Source organism: Meleagris gallopavo, chromosome 5 (assembly GCF_000146605.3).
Source record: "Meleagris gallopavo isolate NT-WF06-2002-E0010 breed Aviagen turkey brand Nicholas breeding stock chromosome 5, Turkey_5.1, whole genome shotgun sequence".
NCBI lineage: Eukaryota > Metazoa > Chordata > Aves > Galliformes > Phasianidae > Meleagris > Meleagris gallopavo.
The window spans coordinates 53,526,188-53,546,177 of record NC_015015.2 but is presented as its reverse complement, the minus strand read 5'-3'; the positions used below and the strand labels follow the sequence as shown (position 1 = coordinate 53,546,177).

General features: G+C 40.1%; 1 protein-coding gene across 3 annotated transcripts in view; it reads left to right on the top strand.

Moving 5' to 3' along the window:
• MNAT1 (MNAT1 component of CDK activating kinase) overlaps nt 1–19,990 on the top strand; it is a 115,690-nt gene that overhangs the window by 47,285 nt on the left and 48,415 nt on the right. For 2 of the 3 annotated variants that reach the window (XM_003206785.4, XM_010712062.3), the window contains exon 6: nt 2,523–2,648. In XM_003206785.4, the coding sequence (XP_003206833.2) occupies nt 2,523–2,648 (126 nt within the window). Of the gene's footprint in view, nt 1–574; nt 884–2,522; nt 2,649–19,990 lie in introns of those variants that run through there. The other variant, XM_031553726.1, reaches the window with a different exon arrangement.

Here is a 19,990-nt window from a genome sequence, read left to right as displayed (position 1 = left end):
TTTTGCATACAAGTATACTGTCCTGTTTTCAAAGAGCTTATAATTTAGATAGGCACAGAAATGCTTGGTATTTAAAATGTTGTGCAGCAGGCTCTGGGTTCTGGGTTATTCAAGTCTTGCAGAAAAATCTGGCCTTGAGGCTGAGCCTTCAAGAGTTTGGCCTCTGCAGGGAGCAGAGGGAGGAAGGCTGGCATGGTTTGGTGCAAGGAAGATCAGGTTTTGTGTGGCTCATGCTCTGCACGCTGCTGGAAGAGCAGTCGCGTGCTTCAGCTCCAGTCCTGCTCTGTTACCTGTTGCCCATTTTGCCTCCCACTACTCAGTGAAGCAGATTTTATATAACCTTCATTACAAGTGACCTCTTTTGCCATAAAACCTCCCACTTGAAAAGCACAGCACCTCGTTGTAATTTAGGCTTGTAATCTCAAATGTATTTTACATTTTTATTAGAAGAGACGTGTGGTTAAGTTTTTTTTTTTTTCCCCCCTCTTTTAAAGCCTCCAAACTTGGGCAATCAGGATTTAATAAAATATTAAAGCACTTCCTTTATTTACTATATAAACTCATCTGTATACAGAGGTTTATAGAACAGCTCTTAGATGTCTTCTGTGATGTGGGACTTGCACTTACCTCTTCAAGAGCCTGCACTCCGCAGGTAGGAGCAGAATGGCACTACAGCACTTGGCAAACGGGCGTCTTCCCCCTGGGCCATGCAGCAGTTTGGAATCACACAGAGGTCAAGGTGTCTTTAAAGATGTCAAGCATCCACCTTTTGCCAGAGCCTCGGGCTTCTTTAAACATATTTCAGAAATTTTTACATGTAAGTAGCTTACATGGTTGTTTTTTTCTTTCCCATACAGAAAATTGCTAGTGTGAGTGAGTGCTTACAGGATTGAATCTTTGATTTCTATTTCTGTATTAATAGTTAACAAGAGGACTATGTGCACGTTAGAAAGGACAAACAATCACAAATGTGGTGGCTTGCTGGCACTGTGGTGATTTCCCACAGTTGTGTAATCTGGTTACCAACCATTGTGCTGATGTGGAGCTGTTATGAAGTTGGTATAAGAATTGGCTTCCTTTATTGTGCCAGAAATGCAGTGAATGTTTAAGGAACATGACGTGGTCAGATGAGCTAGAGAACCCTAGAATATTAAATCTGGAGATTAGAAGAATCTACAATCCTTGAACTCTGAGAGCCAGCAGCACATGGGGCCTGCAGGATGGCTGTGGGTATGTGAAATGATTTGGACATGTGGACTGTCAACTAAAGCTTTTGTGGTCCAGATTTTCTCCCAGCTGTACAAAAGTCTCATCGTTACAATTTAGATTTTTAAACCTCTTCCACCTTGGAAACTGCTGAAATATTAGGAAGGTTTCATGTCTGACATTTGCCATTCTGGAGCCGATTTCCTGTGAGATTTTTCTGCTTTTAGCAGTTGCTACCTTGTTATGAGATGAAGTGAGTGTAAGAAACAAGAAGAAAGAGGAGGGAAAGTGATGGGGGAATAATAGGTGTAAAACACAACCTTTCTTCATGAGCACTTGTAGAGATTTCTTTAGGCTACTGTAGACAGCAGGGCATCGTGCAGCTTTAAAAAGCTTCCAACTTCTTCCTCTGAACGGTTCTAAAATAAAAATGAAAATCACAATTCAGTCTGCTGCAGCATGGGTCACGGTTCAGTGTTTGCTTGGTTTGAGTGTTGTGTGAAAAATGGTACCCTGCAGGACTCTGGGAATAATCTATTCTAAACTTCTTCACTGCTTTCAACTTCACTTCTGTCCAAGCTTGGGAGCCCGGGGAACTCGGTGTGCGTGTGGATAGTCACATTAGTTTATTAGAAAATTGGTCAATAATTCCTGACTCTCTCCATAATATAGTACGTAGGTGTATGTTAATAATCATTCTGTTGTTGCCTAAACATGAGAGTTTTAGTAGCTAATTTGCTTAACTATTTGTTTTATTACTTTTATATACTTTTTTAAAAAATTGGCTGGCTTCCCTAAAAATAAGTTGGTGAAGGAGAAAATAAATATGCTGTTGGTTGCACTTACAATAGTGCCATTGTGCAAAGCAGAGCAAGGATCATTTCCAAACGGCCTCAGGTGAAATCTAATGGGAAACAATTTCAAACTGGTCTGAGTTCATTGGTAGAAAGAATGTGTCTTAGATAAACATCTGATCCAAGTTCTACTGCTTTGTATTATTCCTTCTCTGACTAAGTTTTTATTTTTATTTTTTAATTTTAATAAATATGGTCACCTTGGCTGGTTGGAATAAGGAGTCTGTTACATTGTCTTTAATGTGGATTCTATAAAAATGATTGTTTGCAGGTTACGCTGATTTATGGTGTTACTGCAGCTTTTTCTTTCTGTAAACTCTTCTTTTGTATAGAGAATATTTAGCATTACACTGTTCTGCTAAGGATGCCCTTTCAGATACAGCTTGAAGTTTTGAAGTATATGCAGCTTTAATTAGTATTTCTTGTGGTTTAGTATTCAGATGTTTATTCTTATGCTTACAGGAGAGCTCCAGTCTTCCTGCTTCGCTGCTTTTGGCTCAGCATAAAGACAGATCTACTCAGCTAGAAATGCAACTGGAAAAACCCAAACCTGTCAAACCAGTCACATTTTCCACCGGCATCAAAATGGTAAGTTTCTTCTTTTACTGTTTTTAAGCATTCTTTCAAAATGCTTGTTGGTTTTTTTTTTTTTTTTTAATTCAATGCCTTTCAAAAGACACAATATTTCCTGATTTGAACTTTAAGGTTATTTTAACCAGAGTGGCATGTTGTATTAAATAGTTGAATCTCTATTTATATAATTGGAAAAGAACAGCCTACACATTTCATCGTTCATCTTCTTGGAATATAAGAAACCTTTCATTGCATAGTTGTCTGAAAACAAGCTATACCTTTTCCTCAGCAGTGCTGTTCTGTATGCTGAAATATATTGTTTCTCATTTGTGTAACAATTCTGGAAGTTGAAATTTTAGAGTAAAAGACTGCACTCTCCAAGTTTGCTCTGAGCACTGAAATAATCAGTGACTGTGGATAGACACCACTGAAAATGATGCTGAGTGGTTTGGGATGCTATTTTCATTGCTACTGGAATTCAGGAAGCAGCAAGTATTTTTTCAAGTGTTACTACTGTAGTGACAGCTAAAGATCTGTCGTCATTCCTGAAGTTTTGTCTCAACGTGGTACAAAGTATGCATCTAGTGGTGCATGGAAATGTAAGATAAATAAATCTAGTTTTTGGGACAGGGGAGGGCTGTAGATAGAGTGCAAGTTGTTAATCTTTTTTGTACCTGACTCGTTTCCTGCTTTTTAAAAAATTCCTGCTCCTCTCTTAGTCTTTGTTTTTTAGAGTTGATAATTCTAAATGATGTCTTGAAAATAACCAACACTCCCTACCCTCATGGTAAACCAGAAAGTAAGCAAAGCAAAAAGTAAGCCGTGCAAACTACTCTCCCATCAATTAATCAGTTTGATTTGTCAAGGATATCTGGGCTGTGTTCGTTGCCTGTTTCCTCCAAAGAGTTTGCACTGTAATAGCATTTGCAGCTTACTTTGCTAAAAGCAGTGTCAGCTCTTGCAAACTCACGCAGATTGGTCTTTTGCATTTCTGGAGTATAAAGCTCTGTCTTCCTCCTTTTTCTTCTCACAGTCTTACCTTGGGGGTAGACAGGTCATTTCTGTAGGATGTTTTCTGTGTGTAGAAAAGCTGGTAGACAAAAGTGTTTGTGGATACTGCTTACAAAATATTCCACTGGAATTCCTATACTTGCTGTTAGAACATATTCTCAGAGTTTTTTTTAAGCTGTTTGTATTTCCAACTTTGCTTAGAGAGCTAAGTTAAGCTTCCATGTAGCTTAACTACATGATGAGGACAATGGAAGTACTTTACAACTTATTTGTAGATGGATTTTAAATAGTGTTAAGCAATTGCAGACGTTTCAAATCTGCAGCCTTAAGTAAACTTCATTCAAAAATGGTAAAGGACTTGGATGAGGAGATTTCTAACATTGTGACACTTAAATCTTACCATTTACAGTAAGAAGAGATACTCTTGGTAACTGATCATTGTTTTGTCTGTGTTCAGAAAGTGTGATTAGATGAGTGATTTTATTTGTTCGGTTTCAGATGAATGAACAAAACCCTCCACCCTGATTGATCTTAGATATATGTTAAAAAAGTGTAAGTACAGTTAAAGTGAAAGATAAAAAAGTGAATGTTGAGGATATTTGAAGTTAGTGCCTCGTTCTGTAGAAAATGGATTCCATCAAGCAAAATTAATTTCATACTGATTAAAATTACAGGTTTACTTGAGAAAGTTGCCTATTTCCATATTTTCTTTGTAGGATGCCTGATTTAATTATGTAATAACATTACTTAGAAGTTTATAGAAATGGCATTGGACAAAAAGAAGAGTATTGATACTCTGCGTGGTAAATGAATTATCTGGCTGACTTGTAACTCCTGTTGTAGCTGTTGGTTACCACACAATGGGAGTATTTCTGGAAGGGGTGTTCTGCAAGGACACAGTGCAGTGCTGGGAAGCAGATGTCAGATTTGTATGGGTGACATGCAAGCTGGCAATTTCCAGGGCACTTTTGGCAAGCTGGCCTCCTCTGAATGACCTGTGTCTTAATATGGCTAAATGCAAAATTATAAATAGAATAAATAGTGGGCCCTGTGAAGAGGACTTGGAAGTTTAACTAAGCATACAAATGAGTTGGACCCTCAACCACAGCAATGCACGTGAACCTTGGGTATATAAATAGTACTGCAATAAAATATGAAGGGACTTCTTCTGAATGCAGTGTTGGGAAGACTCATACACTGAAGCATTCTGCTGACAGTTTTGAAAGTAAGAAAGTTCATTCAAAGGTGGTAGGTTATGCTTTGTGCTGAGTTCTGCCTGTAGTTCATGAGGAGGTTATGCTATGACTCAGTGTGCAATAAGCACCTCCTCGCTGCAGAAAAAGCCAGGTCTGAACAGCACAACAGCTAGTGTAGCAAGAACTGGTAACCTTAGTTAAACAAATAGGAGCTTAACAGAAACTGGTGGAACAAATAGACCTCAGAGTTCACAATGTTCCAGTGGTTAATTGGTCTCACTGTTAAAATTGACTGTGGAATGTGATGAAATCTCTAATTCTTGATGTTTTCAGATGAGGACAGGGATGCCTCTTGGATAGTTATTGTTGTCAAATGCAAGTTTTTCAGCTCAGAATGAGTTCATTTTGTAAAAAGCAGTAGTTGATTGTGTGTGATTTGGTGCAGCTGATGATGTAGTGACAGCACTGGATGACATCCTATCTTGAGACTCACCTAAGGTACATAATGTGTTCCAGGTCGATTTTTTTTCTAAAATCCTACTGTACACAATCTGCCTGCTTTCAAAATTCTGTTCTGCGCTCACCATTAAAGGTTCTTGCACCATGCAGATGTACATTCATCCCTTTGTTTTTCCCCACCTGACCTTTTCTAGTTGTCTTTAATTTTGTTCAAAGGAGGGGAACCTGGGTAAAGCTGGCTGAGATGCTGGCAGATCTGGAACTTCTATTTACACAAAGGCTTTACAAACATGCCAGTTGTGGCAGTGCATTTTTCTTTTTCAGCTTGAACATGAGTGTTTTTCCTGGGATGGTCATGGTCAGAGGTGTTCTTCAGCCTGACTGATAATTGGACAAGTTTCTTGGTTCGTGAATTAAGAGGCATGCCCATTCTAGTCTCTTGGGCTAAGCTCAAAGAAGTTGGCTCATTTAAGGTGTCATATAAGTTCTGTGGAGTTCCTGTGCTTACAGGAGGGAGGGAATGGCTGTCCCTGGTAAGCTGAGCAAGAGCATCCCCTATAGCACAAGAAAGACAATTAGATCAGGGGATAGAGTTTCCATCTTTATTTTTCATTTTATTAAACTGTTGTTTTGCTCCTTTCAGGCAGGAGTTGCTTTTTTATTTGCATTCTACTGGATCTCATTAATATTTTAAATTAATTTCAGTACGTTGTATCTGCCATGCTTGAAACACAGCCGCCTGTCAGTCAGTGTGATTTGGCCTCCCCAGGTGGGGATAGAGGCTCTTCAGAGTTTTCTGCTCATCACACTTACCATAATAAGGAACAGGATTTTAGCATATTTGAATATGTAAGATATTGGTCTAATTATAACTAATCTCATCAGTATAAACTGCAAGAGACATTATGACAATTAGTGCAGTAACGCTGAAAATATTGCTTACCAATGCATGCACTTTGGATTTTAGTACCAGACCAAAGAAGAGCAGTGGTTACTAGAAATGAATACTGTTTCTAGGGCTTATCAGAGAGTGCAAAACAGATGTCGTGTCTGGGAACAGAACCGTTCTTCCATTTCTTGGTGTCTATAGTGACCGTTTCTGGTTGGGAGATGGCTTTAACTAGTTTTTAAAAGTGGGAGAGGTGCTCTTATGCATTGTATGTTAATGGCTATGTACAAATGCAAGCAGGAATCCATTACACTACAATAATTCTAGTTTTCTTTTTGTGAATCTAGTGTTTACAGAACTGTGGGAGCCTTTTGGTGCTTGTAGTTACATGCTTTACAGTACTTTTGGGGGTAAAAACACATAAAAGTGTAGAGATATTCAACTCTTCTTTAATTCATCAGGAACTGGGAATGTGCAAACCTCTGAGCCTGGGACCCAGCTATTTATGTGTTTGTAGTAAGTCCAAATGAATCCCTTAGATTGGCCCGAGTGCATACTATGCTAAGCCCATTTCAGGCTGCACGTCTTCTTCCTTTTCTGTTGCTTTTTGTTTTACAGTGTTTTTGCTCTCTTTCCCAGGTCCCTGAGGGTGCTTAGCCTCCAGTGATAGTATTCTTGAAGTAAATTCATGTAGTTAAAAACTCAGTTTCCTCTAACTGGATTGTCCAAGTATGTAGATGAGTGTGGGTGTCCTCTGGCCGGTTCACCACTTGAGAAAGCTTTCCTTCTGCATTTCATATCCAAATAACTCAAAAGGAATATAACATCTCACTGATCGTTCAATTTCTCTCAGGATTTCTGTTTTATTACTTAATGGCAGTGGGAGGATTTATTAATAGAAGCATTAGTGCAGAATACATGCTTTGTCATCACCAAGATGGTCATTATGAATTTGCAGTTCAAATAGAAGTGTTGGGGAGGGAGGGAAGCAGATGCCCGGAGGCGATGTACTCGCCCAGGATTAGACAACACAGCAGCGGCGGAAGGAGGAATAGGATCCAGCCCTACTGAATTCCTGACCCAGTGTCTCTTCCGCTGAGCCGGGCTCCATCTCCTGTCAACAGCACCTCTGAATGGCAGCAAATTAAGGGTGAAATATCTGCTTCGGCTCCTTCACTGTCCAAATCACAGCGGCGACGTTGCATTTAACTTAGTGTCTGAATGTTATCGGGGTTTTATTCTGGTCGCTGTACTTTCAGACTGTTTGTAGCTGGAAGCCATGGGAGCAATGTGCAGGCTGAAGCAGTCAGAGCTTGCGGGAGGCAGCAGTCAAATCAGTATTTCAGTGAAATGAATCTATGTCAGACACAGGATGTCTAGGACACCTCAGGAATGCACGTTACTACTAAACTGAGCATAACATTTGCTAAGGAATGGATTTCTTGTGGTGTTACACTTGCTGTATTATTCTAATGGGAAATAGCATTCTTATTTTACATTATGTGGAGCTATTTCTTTTAAAACGTTGACCTCATCAGCTCAGGTCAAATTAACTGTTCTTCATTATTGCCTTCTCCTACAATATTGCTTCCTGTGCAAACAACTGTTCAGCAGCGGCTCCTGTTTTTCAGTCTGTTTCTTTTATAGCTCATGGAGCAATTATCCAAAATCCTGTTCCAAACACAAAAAAAGTCTCTCAAAATACCTTTTTAATAAGTTGTGCTCTTTCAAAGCTGCTTAGACAAATGCCAGGGACTCTGAGGTAAGTGAAGTGAGTGCAGCACTTCTGTTTAGGCTGCGGCTGTTCTGCAGCTTTGCCATCCCATCTGTGTGGCAGGGAACTGTTTCAGCCTCCCGGTCTTGCTTTCCTAATTTTTACTGCTCTGTTTTGTTTTGGGTTTTTGTTTGTTGTTTTGTTGGCTTTATATATTTATTATTAGCACTGTTAGAATTTGCCTAAAGTTTGAAATAAAATCCAGCCGTTTTCCTTCCTTTGCTGTTAGCTCAGCTGTTGATCTTCTGGCTGAAACACTTCAGATGGAACTGATTTCTTTGCGATCTGAGTTTCATTGGCATTTTCTTTTTAACCTTCATCAGGCTTGTGCCATGGATGTCTTTTTTTTTTGCAACTGGGTGGAATATTTATCTTTTCATAGCATGTAGTTGTGATTCTAGGCAAAATTGTAGTAAGAGGAATGTGTTCAGGCATACAGATTCTCTCAGAATAGGCACACTAGTTTTAGACAGCAGGCATGTGAGGGTAACGTTTTTCAGCAGCACTGAGTGTTGTCTAGAGCTCCAGCAGGAGTCAGCGGTTGAATCTGTACCACGAGGCTGCTTCGTTCCCCTCGTGGTGTCGGTGCCTTCACACACATGGCTGTGTCCCAGCTTAGGCTCAGTGTGCTGGGCAGCAGCCCCATGAAAGAGAATCCTACTGCAGAGGAAATAGGATGTGCCGGTGAGGGGATTTGTTTTGCAGGGCTTTCCAGCAGGTCCCTGGGTGAGATATTGAAAGAAACAGCACTTCTTTGGAGTGGACATTCAAGGGTTGCACGTTTGGTGAGCAGGTGCACACGCATGTCAGTGTAACACCAGCTGTGCAAGTGGGAGTCTGCCCTCCCTCAGCACTTCATCATAACTTCTAGAAAGAATACTGCATGTGGCTTTAGCTTTGACTTTTTGCCATCGTTAGCAATAACTTGTTTTCAGCAATGAACATTGCATTGATCTGGTGGGAAGGATATCTATTTCTGATAAGTGAAGAAGGAAGAAGAAATGGTGACTGTTGGATCTCTGACAATACATATAGAAGTCAAAAATATCAATGAAGGGACACAAAAAATGCTGAATGGCAGAACTCAGTTTAGGCTATCGTGGTGGATTTTGAGTGCTGTGACCCACTTCAGTCCCAAAGGGTTATATATACAATGTACCTGTAATTTCAGAGTGGTGTGATGGAGAATGTTTAGCAGTAGTAAATATATTTGTTTCACCGAATCTCTAACCTGCTATTTAAAGATGTGATGTTAAGCTTTGAATGCATACATGCAGAACTGTGCTTAAATATTTGAACTCTGTTTTTGAAGTGTATGCCAGGTACACTTTATTTAAAACTGTTCCATCATCAGAATGCTTCGTGTGCACTCCAACCCACAAACTGAGTCTAAAACATTTAATTGGGTTCTGGGCTTGCTGTGTAATTACTATTATATCAAAGTGTGTAAACATTAAGCACATTATATTCACTTAATAAGTGTTTTTCTAAATGTAGGTAAGAAATGTTTTTGGGGAAAGAAAAGCAAAGTAAATGATAGTATTTATCATTTCCCTTCCTTTCATTTATATGGTGTTGGCCTTGGAAAAGGAGACTGGATTTAGAAAATGTGGTTCTACGTCTTGCTGTATCTCTTTGCAGGATTAATGTTTGGAATGCCTTAGGAAAGATGCCATAGTCAAAATTAAACAGTTTGGTGCACAGACATAATCAGAACCACTTGCCCTGATTCTGTTTTATGGTTGGGCTCTTTTATACTGCTCTGTTAGAATAAATATTTGTACATTCGTTTTAAGGCTCCTTTCCATGGCTAAATCAGCACATGTTTATATACACATACAGTATAAATACAAATTCAGCCCAGAAGTTTGCACAGCTGTAATGAGTGGAATTTAGTGAATGAAATAATGCCAAAGCTGTTAATTGTACAGGAGCAAGCAATGAGACAAATGTGTTTATTACTGAGGTTAGTGGCTCTAGCTAGTGGTGTAGTGTATCTACCCTTTATCGGATGCTTTTTGAAATGGAAGTGTCCTTCCCTTATTTATTTATTTCTCCATCTTCATATTTAATTTATGGAGTTGCTCAAGGGTTCACTTGCCTGACTCTTCAGCATGAAATTGCAGGAGTACATCTGTGTGTCTCAAGCAATAAGTACATTGCTTTAGTCACACAAAACAAGTGTTTCTTAGGAAAAGGCTCACAGGGAGAAGGCTGCTGGGGTGCTCCGGTCAGCCTGTGCTCTGTTCCTTTGCCTGAAGCAGCACTGGGAGAAGGCAGCAAGAAATGGCCTCTGAGTTCTACTGTAGGATGCCCAAGTTCCATCCTGACAACCAAGCAGACCTAATGCTTGCAACAATAGCACAAAGACACATTGTAAACTGATCTGAGGAAAATACCATTTAAATCAGATTGAGATGTTCCCATTTCTGAATCTTATAGCTCTGAGTAAGCTGTTGCTTGAGTAGGTGTTACTGTGAGCAATAAGGAGAGATCTGACTGAAAGAAAGAAGGTGACTGAGAGGGAAGTCCAAAAAAACAGCTGGCAAGAAAATAAAGAATAATAAAAAATTTCTCAATCATTGTTTGTTTTGGAAAGATCATGCTTTTAGCACATGGAAATACTTTACACATTTGAGAAGTGCTGACTTCCTACATGCCTTGAGAAGGAACAGCAAATCATTCATATAATGTAAACACATTAATAGATTGTTCCAATATAACTTTTTGGTGCTGCTGTTCTTTTTAACAAGATAAATTTAGGGTATGTATGCCATTTTGATGCTCTGCTTTGGCCAAGAGTTGCATGCATCATGAATGCCCAATATTGAAGCACATGTTAAAGGAACAGCACAAAGTTACTGAACCACATCTTTTAGTGCAAAAGGTTCAGTAGTAGTGTTTGATGCTTACTTAAAAGTACGCATACTGGATGGTAGAGATAGACTCAAGGAGAGGTAAATACTTTTTATGAAAGCATGGTTGTTAACCTTCTCACTGTATCCTGAATTCGAAGGGAGCTGCAAAGATCACTGCGTCCATCTCCTGAAATCTTGCTAGAGATGATATTAAAAATCAAGAGAGGACAAATTCTCTCATAAAGAGTGAAACTTTTGGTCTACAAAGAAAAATGAACAAGATGCAAAACTTATGGTACCAAAATTGCAGTTGTTACTTCTGGAATTGCATAACTGCTGTGCTTGTCAGAGGTCCTGAGGTCACGAGTCCTTACTTCTGCTTTGAGGATTTGGTGATACTTAAGTGTTCCTGACAGGGACTTGTCTAACCTGTTCCTAAAGACCTTCTGAGATGGATGCTCAGCAGTCTCCCCAGGCTGCCTCTGATAGCAGCTCATTGCCCTTGCCTTTACATTTTAGGGAAAACTTTATTAATGCATTTCCTTGACACAGTGCAGATTTGTTAGTTTGTGTTCTGTCTTCACAGATGGAAAAATTGTGGTGTTCTCTGCCTCTGTAGAAACTTCTTGTGTACTTCAAGGTGGCGAGGCAACAGGACTTCACAGAACAAGACGCTTTAGAATTTACATCTAGAAAAGTAGTCTAGATGTCTTAATTATTGCTTAACAATCAAATACTTGGTTTCTTTTGCAGTTCTCTAGTAGTTTGTCTCTGCTTTACAGACTAGGTATGAATTGCATTTAACAAGAGGTAAAGGACTCTTCAGAATTAGGAAAATTAATTTACAGAGAGAAGTAAAAATATTGAAGGAGCTGTACAAAGAGCAAAGAGATTTGGAGGCATTTAGTTATGTTAGAAGATTGAATTTGTGTACGTGCACAGAGAAATGTGAGCTCTTCTTGCCATAGTCCCATTTTCTTAGCACTTGTCTGCATTTGTGAGAACACTACAGGTTTTCTTTTAATCTTCTGTTGCTGCTGATCAAAGCAGTTTTGTGTCATTCCTTGATCCTCTCTACTGTTTACCTGAGGGAGAGCTGACAGCCTGGAATGGCAGAGCTGGGGAATGGGCTCACAGATTCCTCCGAGTCAGCTGTCAGCTGGATTGCATCTGTCTCGGAGACGCTTGCCTCTTAGGCATGTGTGAGATTTACCTCACAGATTAGTTTTATTCTTGACTACTCCCATTTCTTATAAAGACATAGAGCTATCTCTATTATAGAGCCTCCAAAGGAGGGCTATGAAGAGGAGGGCTACAGACAGGAGGGCAATCAACTCTTTGAAAGGCTAGATAACAGCAGGCCAAGGGGAAGTGGTTTTAAGTTGAAGGAGGGGAGATTTAGGTTGGATGTCAGGGGGAAGTTCTTTACAGAGAGAGTGGTGAGGTGCTGGAACAGCTGCCCAGAGAGGTTGTGGATGCCCCATCCATCCCTGGAGGTGTTCAAGGCCAGGTTGGATGGGGCCCTGGACATTTAATACCATTGTCTGGTATTAAATGGGGAGGTTGGTGGCCCTGCTTGTGCCAGGGGGATTGGAGCTTCATGATCCTTGAGGTCCCTTCCAAACCTGGCCATTCTGTCATTCTGTGAAGATGGGGAAGAGTCTGGAGGAGAAGACATATGAGAAGTAGCGGAGGCCCCTGGGTTTGTTGGGCCCAGAGTGGAGAAGGCTCGAACCCTCTATCTGGCTATGTTGTAAAGCCTGTTCACCTTTGCAGCATTGTTAGAAGGTCTCTTCTTTGTCTGTGTCTTCTTCCTTTTTTGTATCTTCTTCAGACAAATTTTGCCCTGTGTTGTCTTTAAATTTGTGGACAGTTGAAATGTCGTGCAGAGAGAACCTAAAGGACAAAACGAGTGATTGTAGTGGGAGATGGTCACCAGAAGAGACATGGTGGAAAGTTCAATATCCAATCCTGGTAGCAGTAGCAATGGTGTCAGGATGGAGCATGGGTCCAGAGCATTTTAGGGGTGGCGAAGCACAGCGCAGAAAATGATGGATGGAGGAGAAAGAAGGAATTTTAGTAAGAGATGCTTTGGAGAGAACAAAGAGATGGGAAATGTGGATTTGTCACTCTGGCAGGGAATTTGGGGCAGTTTGGCAGAAAGGTGGGAATGAGAGTAGAGTAGGGGGAGCAGGAAAGGCTGAAGAGTTCCTGTGTGGGGTTGGGAATTTTAAGAGAGCTCAGTGATGGAAGGATTTGGGGAATGGAGGTGGTTGTAGTTTACTTGGTAGATAGCTAAGCATCACACAACTGTTGCTCATTACTACACTCCAGTGAGATAGTGGAAAGAACTGGGAAAAAAATGTGTATGAGTATTCAGGGGTTGAGATAAGGACAGTTTGATAAGATAGAAGGGAGGAAAAAAAGAGACCACAAAAACAACCATACCCAAACAAGCAATGTACAGTGCAATTGCTCATCTCATGCTGCCTGATGCACAGCCAACCTCCAAACAGTGGCAGCTTTCCTGGCCAACATCCTCAGTTTTACTTTTCAGCATGACACCATATGATATGGGATATTCCTTTGACCAGTTTGGGTCAGCTGTCCCAGTTCTGTCCCACCCAAATCCTTGTGCATCCCCAGCCTTCTTGCTGGTAGGGCAGCATGAGAAACTGAGAAGTCTTTGACTTAATGTAGGCACTGCTCAGCAATGACTGCTATTATCACCACTATTTTCATTCTAAATCCAAACCATTGCACAATACCAGGTGCTATGAAGAAAATTATCGCAGGTGAAACCAGGGCAAATGTTCTGTCACACATCTGGCTGGAGGAGTTCCTGTGTAAGGTCTGATCTCAGAGGGCAGCAGGATTGTGTGTGCGCACTTAGACGGTTTTGACCATGACATCTCACTCACTTTCTTACAGGAATTCTGGCTATAGGCAGGGGTGTACATGCAAGACCTCTTTTTCCCCACAGCATCTTCTGTTTTGATTTTATCTTTGAGATGCACCATCTTTACTAATACCTTAATTTCCTACAAGAGAAAAAATGTTCAGCATGTCTATTGAGACCATGCTGGATGTGCTGTGTAGCAGCCACTTTCTGCATCTATGCTTGCATGTAAGGCAACACAGTAGACAAGTTATTCAACTTCTGAAGTTTAAAATAGCATTTTTACAGATTAAAAATAGATTTAAAAATAAAGATGTTTTTTAAAGGTGTACTGGAGGCCTGAGTTCCCAGTAGTCGGCCATACAAGATGCTCTCATATTGTACTAGGATATTTGCAGTAAAAGATATTTTGGATCAAAGAGACGATGTTCTGTACCAAGAAGACTTCAATAATAATTTCCCTGAAGAATGTTTGTTCAGGTGCAGAGGGTGGGAGAAGGGAATATTGTTTTAGGCAATCAGTGTTGGACATGAAAAGGTAAATTTCCCTGTGCATACCTAGTCTGGATTCAGTGTGTCAGTCAGGATGTTGCTGGAAGGAATTATTGACAATATTGGCTGCTAATGAAAGAGAAGTAATCTTCCTGCAGGAGCGTGTTGGTCTCTGAAAGTTTTGCTTGTGTTCATTCCTCCTAACTTTTTAAAAGAAGAAAATCCTAAATACGAAATATATCAGTGTAGAGAAGTTATTGTTTTAGTTTATTGTTCTACTTTGTCTAAGCATAGCTACTGCACAGGTAACTGTATTTTGGGGAAGTGGGAGAGCCAGGTGTAACCTGTGACGTGTTACAATTCCAGCAGAATGTGTGGCAGAGCAAAACATCCTCAGCCTCTTACAGAGAAGACACTGATGTATAAATGTTGTATTTTATGTAGGTTCTCTTTAAAACTGTAGGATAATTAAGAATATTTTGGAAACAAAGAAACCTGCTTTGACTCACTCAGACAAATGTGAGTGGTGGTACGGACAGGAAATGGAGGGACAGAGAGCACATATGGAACAATCCCTCTCAGTTATCTGGATGGAGGCCAGGACACTGGGACTTGCAACATTTGCAAGGATTAGTGGAACATGAAATGATGGGTTTGTGTCAGTATAATGATTCTTGACATTAAGAAGATCCTGGGCAAGGTAGATAGTGCACTGAAGGGTTGTGCACGGGGAACTGACAGTGGAACAAGGAAGGGCAGGTAAGTGGGTTGGAGGGAGGAGCAATTCAGAACCGAAGGCTGTGGGCAGGAGTGAAGAATCATGTATTTTTAGATCTGAGGACTATTCTCTTGTTTCATCTCTTGAAAGAGAGGCATGAATAAAGGCAGTGCTGCTCTTTTCTCCAAAGCAGAGAATGACAGAAACGTGATCCCCTGTAAGACTGTCACAAGCAGTGCTCAAGTAAACAAGACCTTTTGCTCTGTGCCGTGTAGACTTGCTGACAGATCTAAACGGGATCGATGTGGGCATCTGATCCTTGCCATCATTAGGCACTCTTTGGCACCAAGGGTTAGGGCTGCCTGTATTTGTGTACCTGTGGGCATGCAGACACAGCTAGTGGGGGGAAAAAAGCCACGTCCATCCAAAACTCTGTATAAAGCTTTCCAGCTGTAGTGCTGCCCTTAAAGCAGTAGGATCTTAGGGCTCACGCAAGTGAAGTCTGAGGAATAATCCATTAGTAAATATTCAAAGAAGCTTCTGCCTTACCAAAAGGGCAGCAGTTTCTGTGAAAGCTCGATGGTAACAATACTGGGAATGGCACCATTTTCTTTGCTTTCTTTTGGAGCAAGTTTTGAGCCTGGTCATCACTGCAGTTCAGAAAAAGCATAATCCAAGGAGCTTTATTGTAAGGATTTCCCACCAGCCACTGGCACACTGTCATATGGAAGAAGTTGGAGGGCTATCATGTGGTCTGCTTGACAGAAGAGAACTTGGCACAGAATTTCAACATCTATATCCTGGTGTTTAATGTCTGTTGGCACTATCTTAGCTGTGCGTGCATACCAAGGATTCCCTTTTGCATTTGTTCCTACTAGTGCATTATTAGGGTTTTATTCATTGCGTGGGGAGAGGAAGATGGCTTGGCTTCAGAGCTGATGGGAGGATGTATAGGGGATTACAATGGAAACTATCTGCCTCCTTCATCTTCACCCATTCAGTTTTCACTTATTTACCCTATGTACTTCTTTGTGAGATGCCATGAGCTTGAATTCCCATTTTGATTTATGTGGAACCTGGAGCCTAGACAGGATTAGTCCATTCAAGAAATTGAAATGTTTGGAATAATAATAATAATAATAATAATAATAAAAAACACAACAAAACAAACAAACAAACAAAAACCCGATTAACACAAAAACCATCTTTAAGCATAATGTTGCATTAGTATAGTTTTACTGATAGCGTTGTGTAGAGCTTCTGCATTACGCTGCTTTTTAACACAACTTACATCTGATTGGTTAATTTCAGATACAAAATCAAACAAAGATGTGACTCTTAAAGTAAAAGAAGTGTTCCTGATGCATGTTGTACTCATTTAACTGTTGATTGCTCTTAAACCTTGAGTAAAATAATGGTTGTAACTGGGCTTCTTTTGTTTGTTTTTGTTTCTGTGAAGAGTGAAGTATAAATACAGCTGAATATTTATTTTCAATTTTTTTTGTTTGTTTATGGAAAGTACAGCTTTTCAAAATGTGGAATTTCTTCTGAAGCAAGAAACCTCTCATTAGCACTCAGGATGCTTGATTCTTAAGTACAGCACTGCATATCATGCTGGTTTATCTTCTATTATCTTCAGGCTATCTCTAATCCATCTTACTGGTATTATCAGGCTTAGAAATCCGTGATAAGGTAGCAGATGGGGACCTACAGAGGGAAAGCAAATTTAGTTGGTAAAAAATTCTTGCTGCATGTTATGTAAGGAAAACTGCTGCAGCCTGTGCAATAGGAACCCCGGAAAGATGGAATAGTGGCACTTTTTTTTTTTTTACTTGTCTGGGGAAATCTTCTCAATTGTGCATTGTTGTTCGATTTTGCTGATGGAAGAGGAGGAGGGAGAAAGCTAAGGAAAGACCAGGGGAGACTTTAGGAAGGCCATACCTGATGACCTGTGGGTTAGTGAATGTGAGACAAGGAGAGGGACATGGGCTCGGGCTGAAAAAAGCAGACAACTGCCAAGTGTGTACGCATTGTCACTTGTCGTGGCTGCTTTCACTGCAGGGGAAAGGAACTTTTTAGGGGAATTCAGAGATTTAGATAAGAAAGTGTTTGTTTCAATCAAAATACTTCGAGTTGATTCCACGAGGCTATCAGATGAAGCTAGTTTGAACATGAGTTTTTGGAATAGAGTATCAATGCAGCTTTGGGTGGTTTTTGTTTGGGTTTCACTGTCTTCCCTAACAGAACATGTTTTGTTGAAAAATGAATTAGGAAATGCTAAGGAAGGTGGATAATGTGAGTGATACAGTTACTGTTCTGTTTTAGCAGGTTCATTGAATTTGTAAAATTTGTCCCTTTCGTAGTTTATACTTATAATTTACATTTTAAAATTCAATTAATCTTCTATTTTGTTTGCATTTGGGCTTGTGAAGTATTAAGCTGAGAGCATGGAAAATAACTTTGTCGATGCTTTCCTACTCTTCTGAAATCTAATTAAAAACCTGCAAATGTTGTCATTCATCATTTTTACCATAGGAGCGTGTTTCCTATGAAGACAGTCTAATATCCTGCAGCAACTTCATGGCATTACAAAAATAATTAATGTCCCCTTTTAAGGCAGTGTGTGTTGCTACAATGTGGAATAATACTTCAGTGTTGTAACTGAAGGGTGTGCTAGGAAACACCAATCCCTGGTGTATAGTAACAGGAAGTATGAATATTATTTATTAATGACAAGAGAAAACACCTTTGCTCACACGCTTTTTCTGGGCATGTTTTGGTAAATGACAATGAATTTTAATTGCAGAAAACGTGGAGAATAAGATCAATTTAGTGTTTATTGTGTATACTTAGTGTAATAAAGAAAATGTGTTTATTTAAAAGCCTTTAGAAGTTGTAAAAGATAGAACTTCTCTGTATGAGAGGGATGACTGTTGTGCAATAATGCCCCTTCATTCCCCTTTCATAATAAATCTCAGCAGAGTATTCATCTGAAGGGCTGGATGCCAAAAAGAACAGGTTCGACTTGTCTGTGAGGATTTACACCACACTAAAATGCACAACTGCTTTTGTAGAGGTCATTGTGAAGGTCACAGAGCTCACATGCACTGCTGAATGAGAGCAGCCTGTAACAATAGCACGAGCGATTGGTCTGTGTGAAATCAATATTTAAAACCTCATATGAAATGTAGCAATAAGCTGGAGTCTTTTAAAACACAGCTTCAAAGCCTGTTTTGCAAGAGCGAGTGGTCTTTTCTTCCAGGAGTTTGCATCTCGTACCCTCTGCTGATGTAACTCCTAGATGGAAATGTAAGATTTCTCTCAATTCTTGCCAATTAACATTGAAATAATTTAGTATGTTTAGTACAAACACTCAAATTACAAACAATTGCATCAGGATACTTTCTCTGTCCAGTTAAAAAAAAAAAATAATCAAATAAAGCCAACTCGTTATTGCAGTGGATTGAGTTCCCTGAAAGTGGGAGCAATTTGTTTTAAAGTAAGGTCTGAGATTGACCGTAGGGTCACTATGTCTTTAAATAAAAGATGATGATCATTTCAAATGGCAACCAGCCATTGGTGTGGCTTAGTGTAGAGATTAATTAGTAAAATTTGGAATGCGCTACAGCAAATGCAGCTGATTGGCAATAGCATGTGGGGCAGCAACTGGTGGAAGCCTTGTGCTGCTGGGCAACAGAGGTATTTCCAAAAAGACTTAAGAGCACTGTGATGTGTTATTCTTTAAATGGAACTGAACTGATTGCATCAAACGACCGTTTATGCACTTTAGTTAATGCAGAAATTAAATCTGATGTGGATTGCAAAAGAAAGCAGATTTTCACGTTGTTTTGATGTGATTAAGGTGCATTACATATTGATGCCCCAAATGTCAGTTTGCAGAGGATTGATTTGTCTGCATTGCATTTTGTGATTTATTTTTTTATTTTTATTTTTTACTATGAAGACAAATGTTAGATGTACTGTCCAGCACTGAGGTACGATTTATTCAAATAAGACACTGAGGTAAATACAGTTAATTCAATGGCTATTACAGTGAATCACTTCTACTTCTTAAAATAGCACGGAGGCTGTGTGTTTGTATGATTTGTAACTGTCTGCTATCTTCTTTTGAATGTTTTAAAGACATAATCAGAGAAATTTGGAAACTATAAATTAGCTTCTTAAGGATGCTCGATACAGTTGGTCTGAGTAATGGACCCAATTATACATAATCCCTAATGAGTCTGTTTTCTCAATTTGTGTAGGCTGTGGAATTGGGGCCCAGATAATAAAATGAAGGTGTTTTATGTAATGAATTACTACTCTTAAGGAGGTAATCGGAAGCTCTATCTACTTCTTAAAATCTCCCTTGCTTTATATTACTCTCTTGATGCCCACCTGCAGTTAAAGTGGCACGGCTAAGCATCTGTTTTAATTAGTTTCAGAACTGGTTGTTTGCTTCAAAAATGGCCCAAGCAACTTGAATCTTCATCTTACTGTAAGCTTCCACAAGTCTGCCTTAGTGGACAAGCCAGCCTAATCACGGCGATAGTCATGTTAAAATGATGGTCTGAAGTTGGAAGATCGTGATCACATAAGATGCAGATCATCCTGGTTCTGACCCAGAAAACCCTTAAGCTATGAAACAAAGCAAGCATGTCCCCATGCTGGCTTCACTCTCAGCTCTGCTACTCCATCCTCGCTGCATGCTCAGCCCTGAAGGCTACCAATGGCCGGCGGCACCCTGTGGGCCCACCATGGCCTGAGTGAGCTGCCTGGCTTTCAAGCAGTGTCTGTGGGCTGCCAGGGGACACAGAGTGGGGATTGGGGCTGTCAGGGTGCCGGCTGCTTCTCTCAAGGCCTGTTTCTGCAAGCCCCTGCTTCCTAGGCTGTTGTGTTTCCTGCCATCAGTAATTGCAGGCGAACGGATGGGCTCAGTTTACGCAGTCACGTTTAGGCTTGCTGGGCTTTGTTGGACTGGACTTGCAAGGCCGCCATCCAGGTGAAGCAATCAGCATGGGACTGCTTCTTTTGCCTTCTGTGCCTAAAATGAGTAATTTT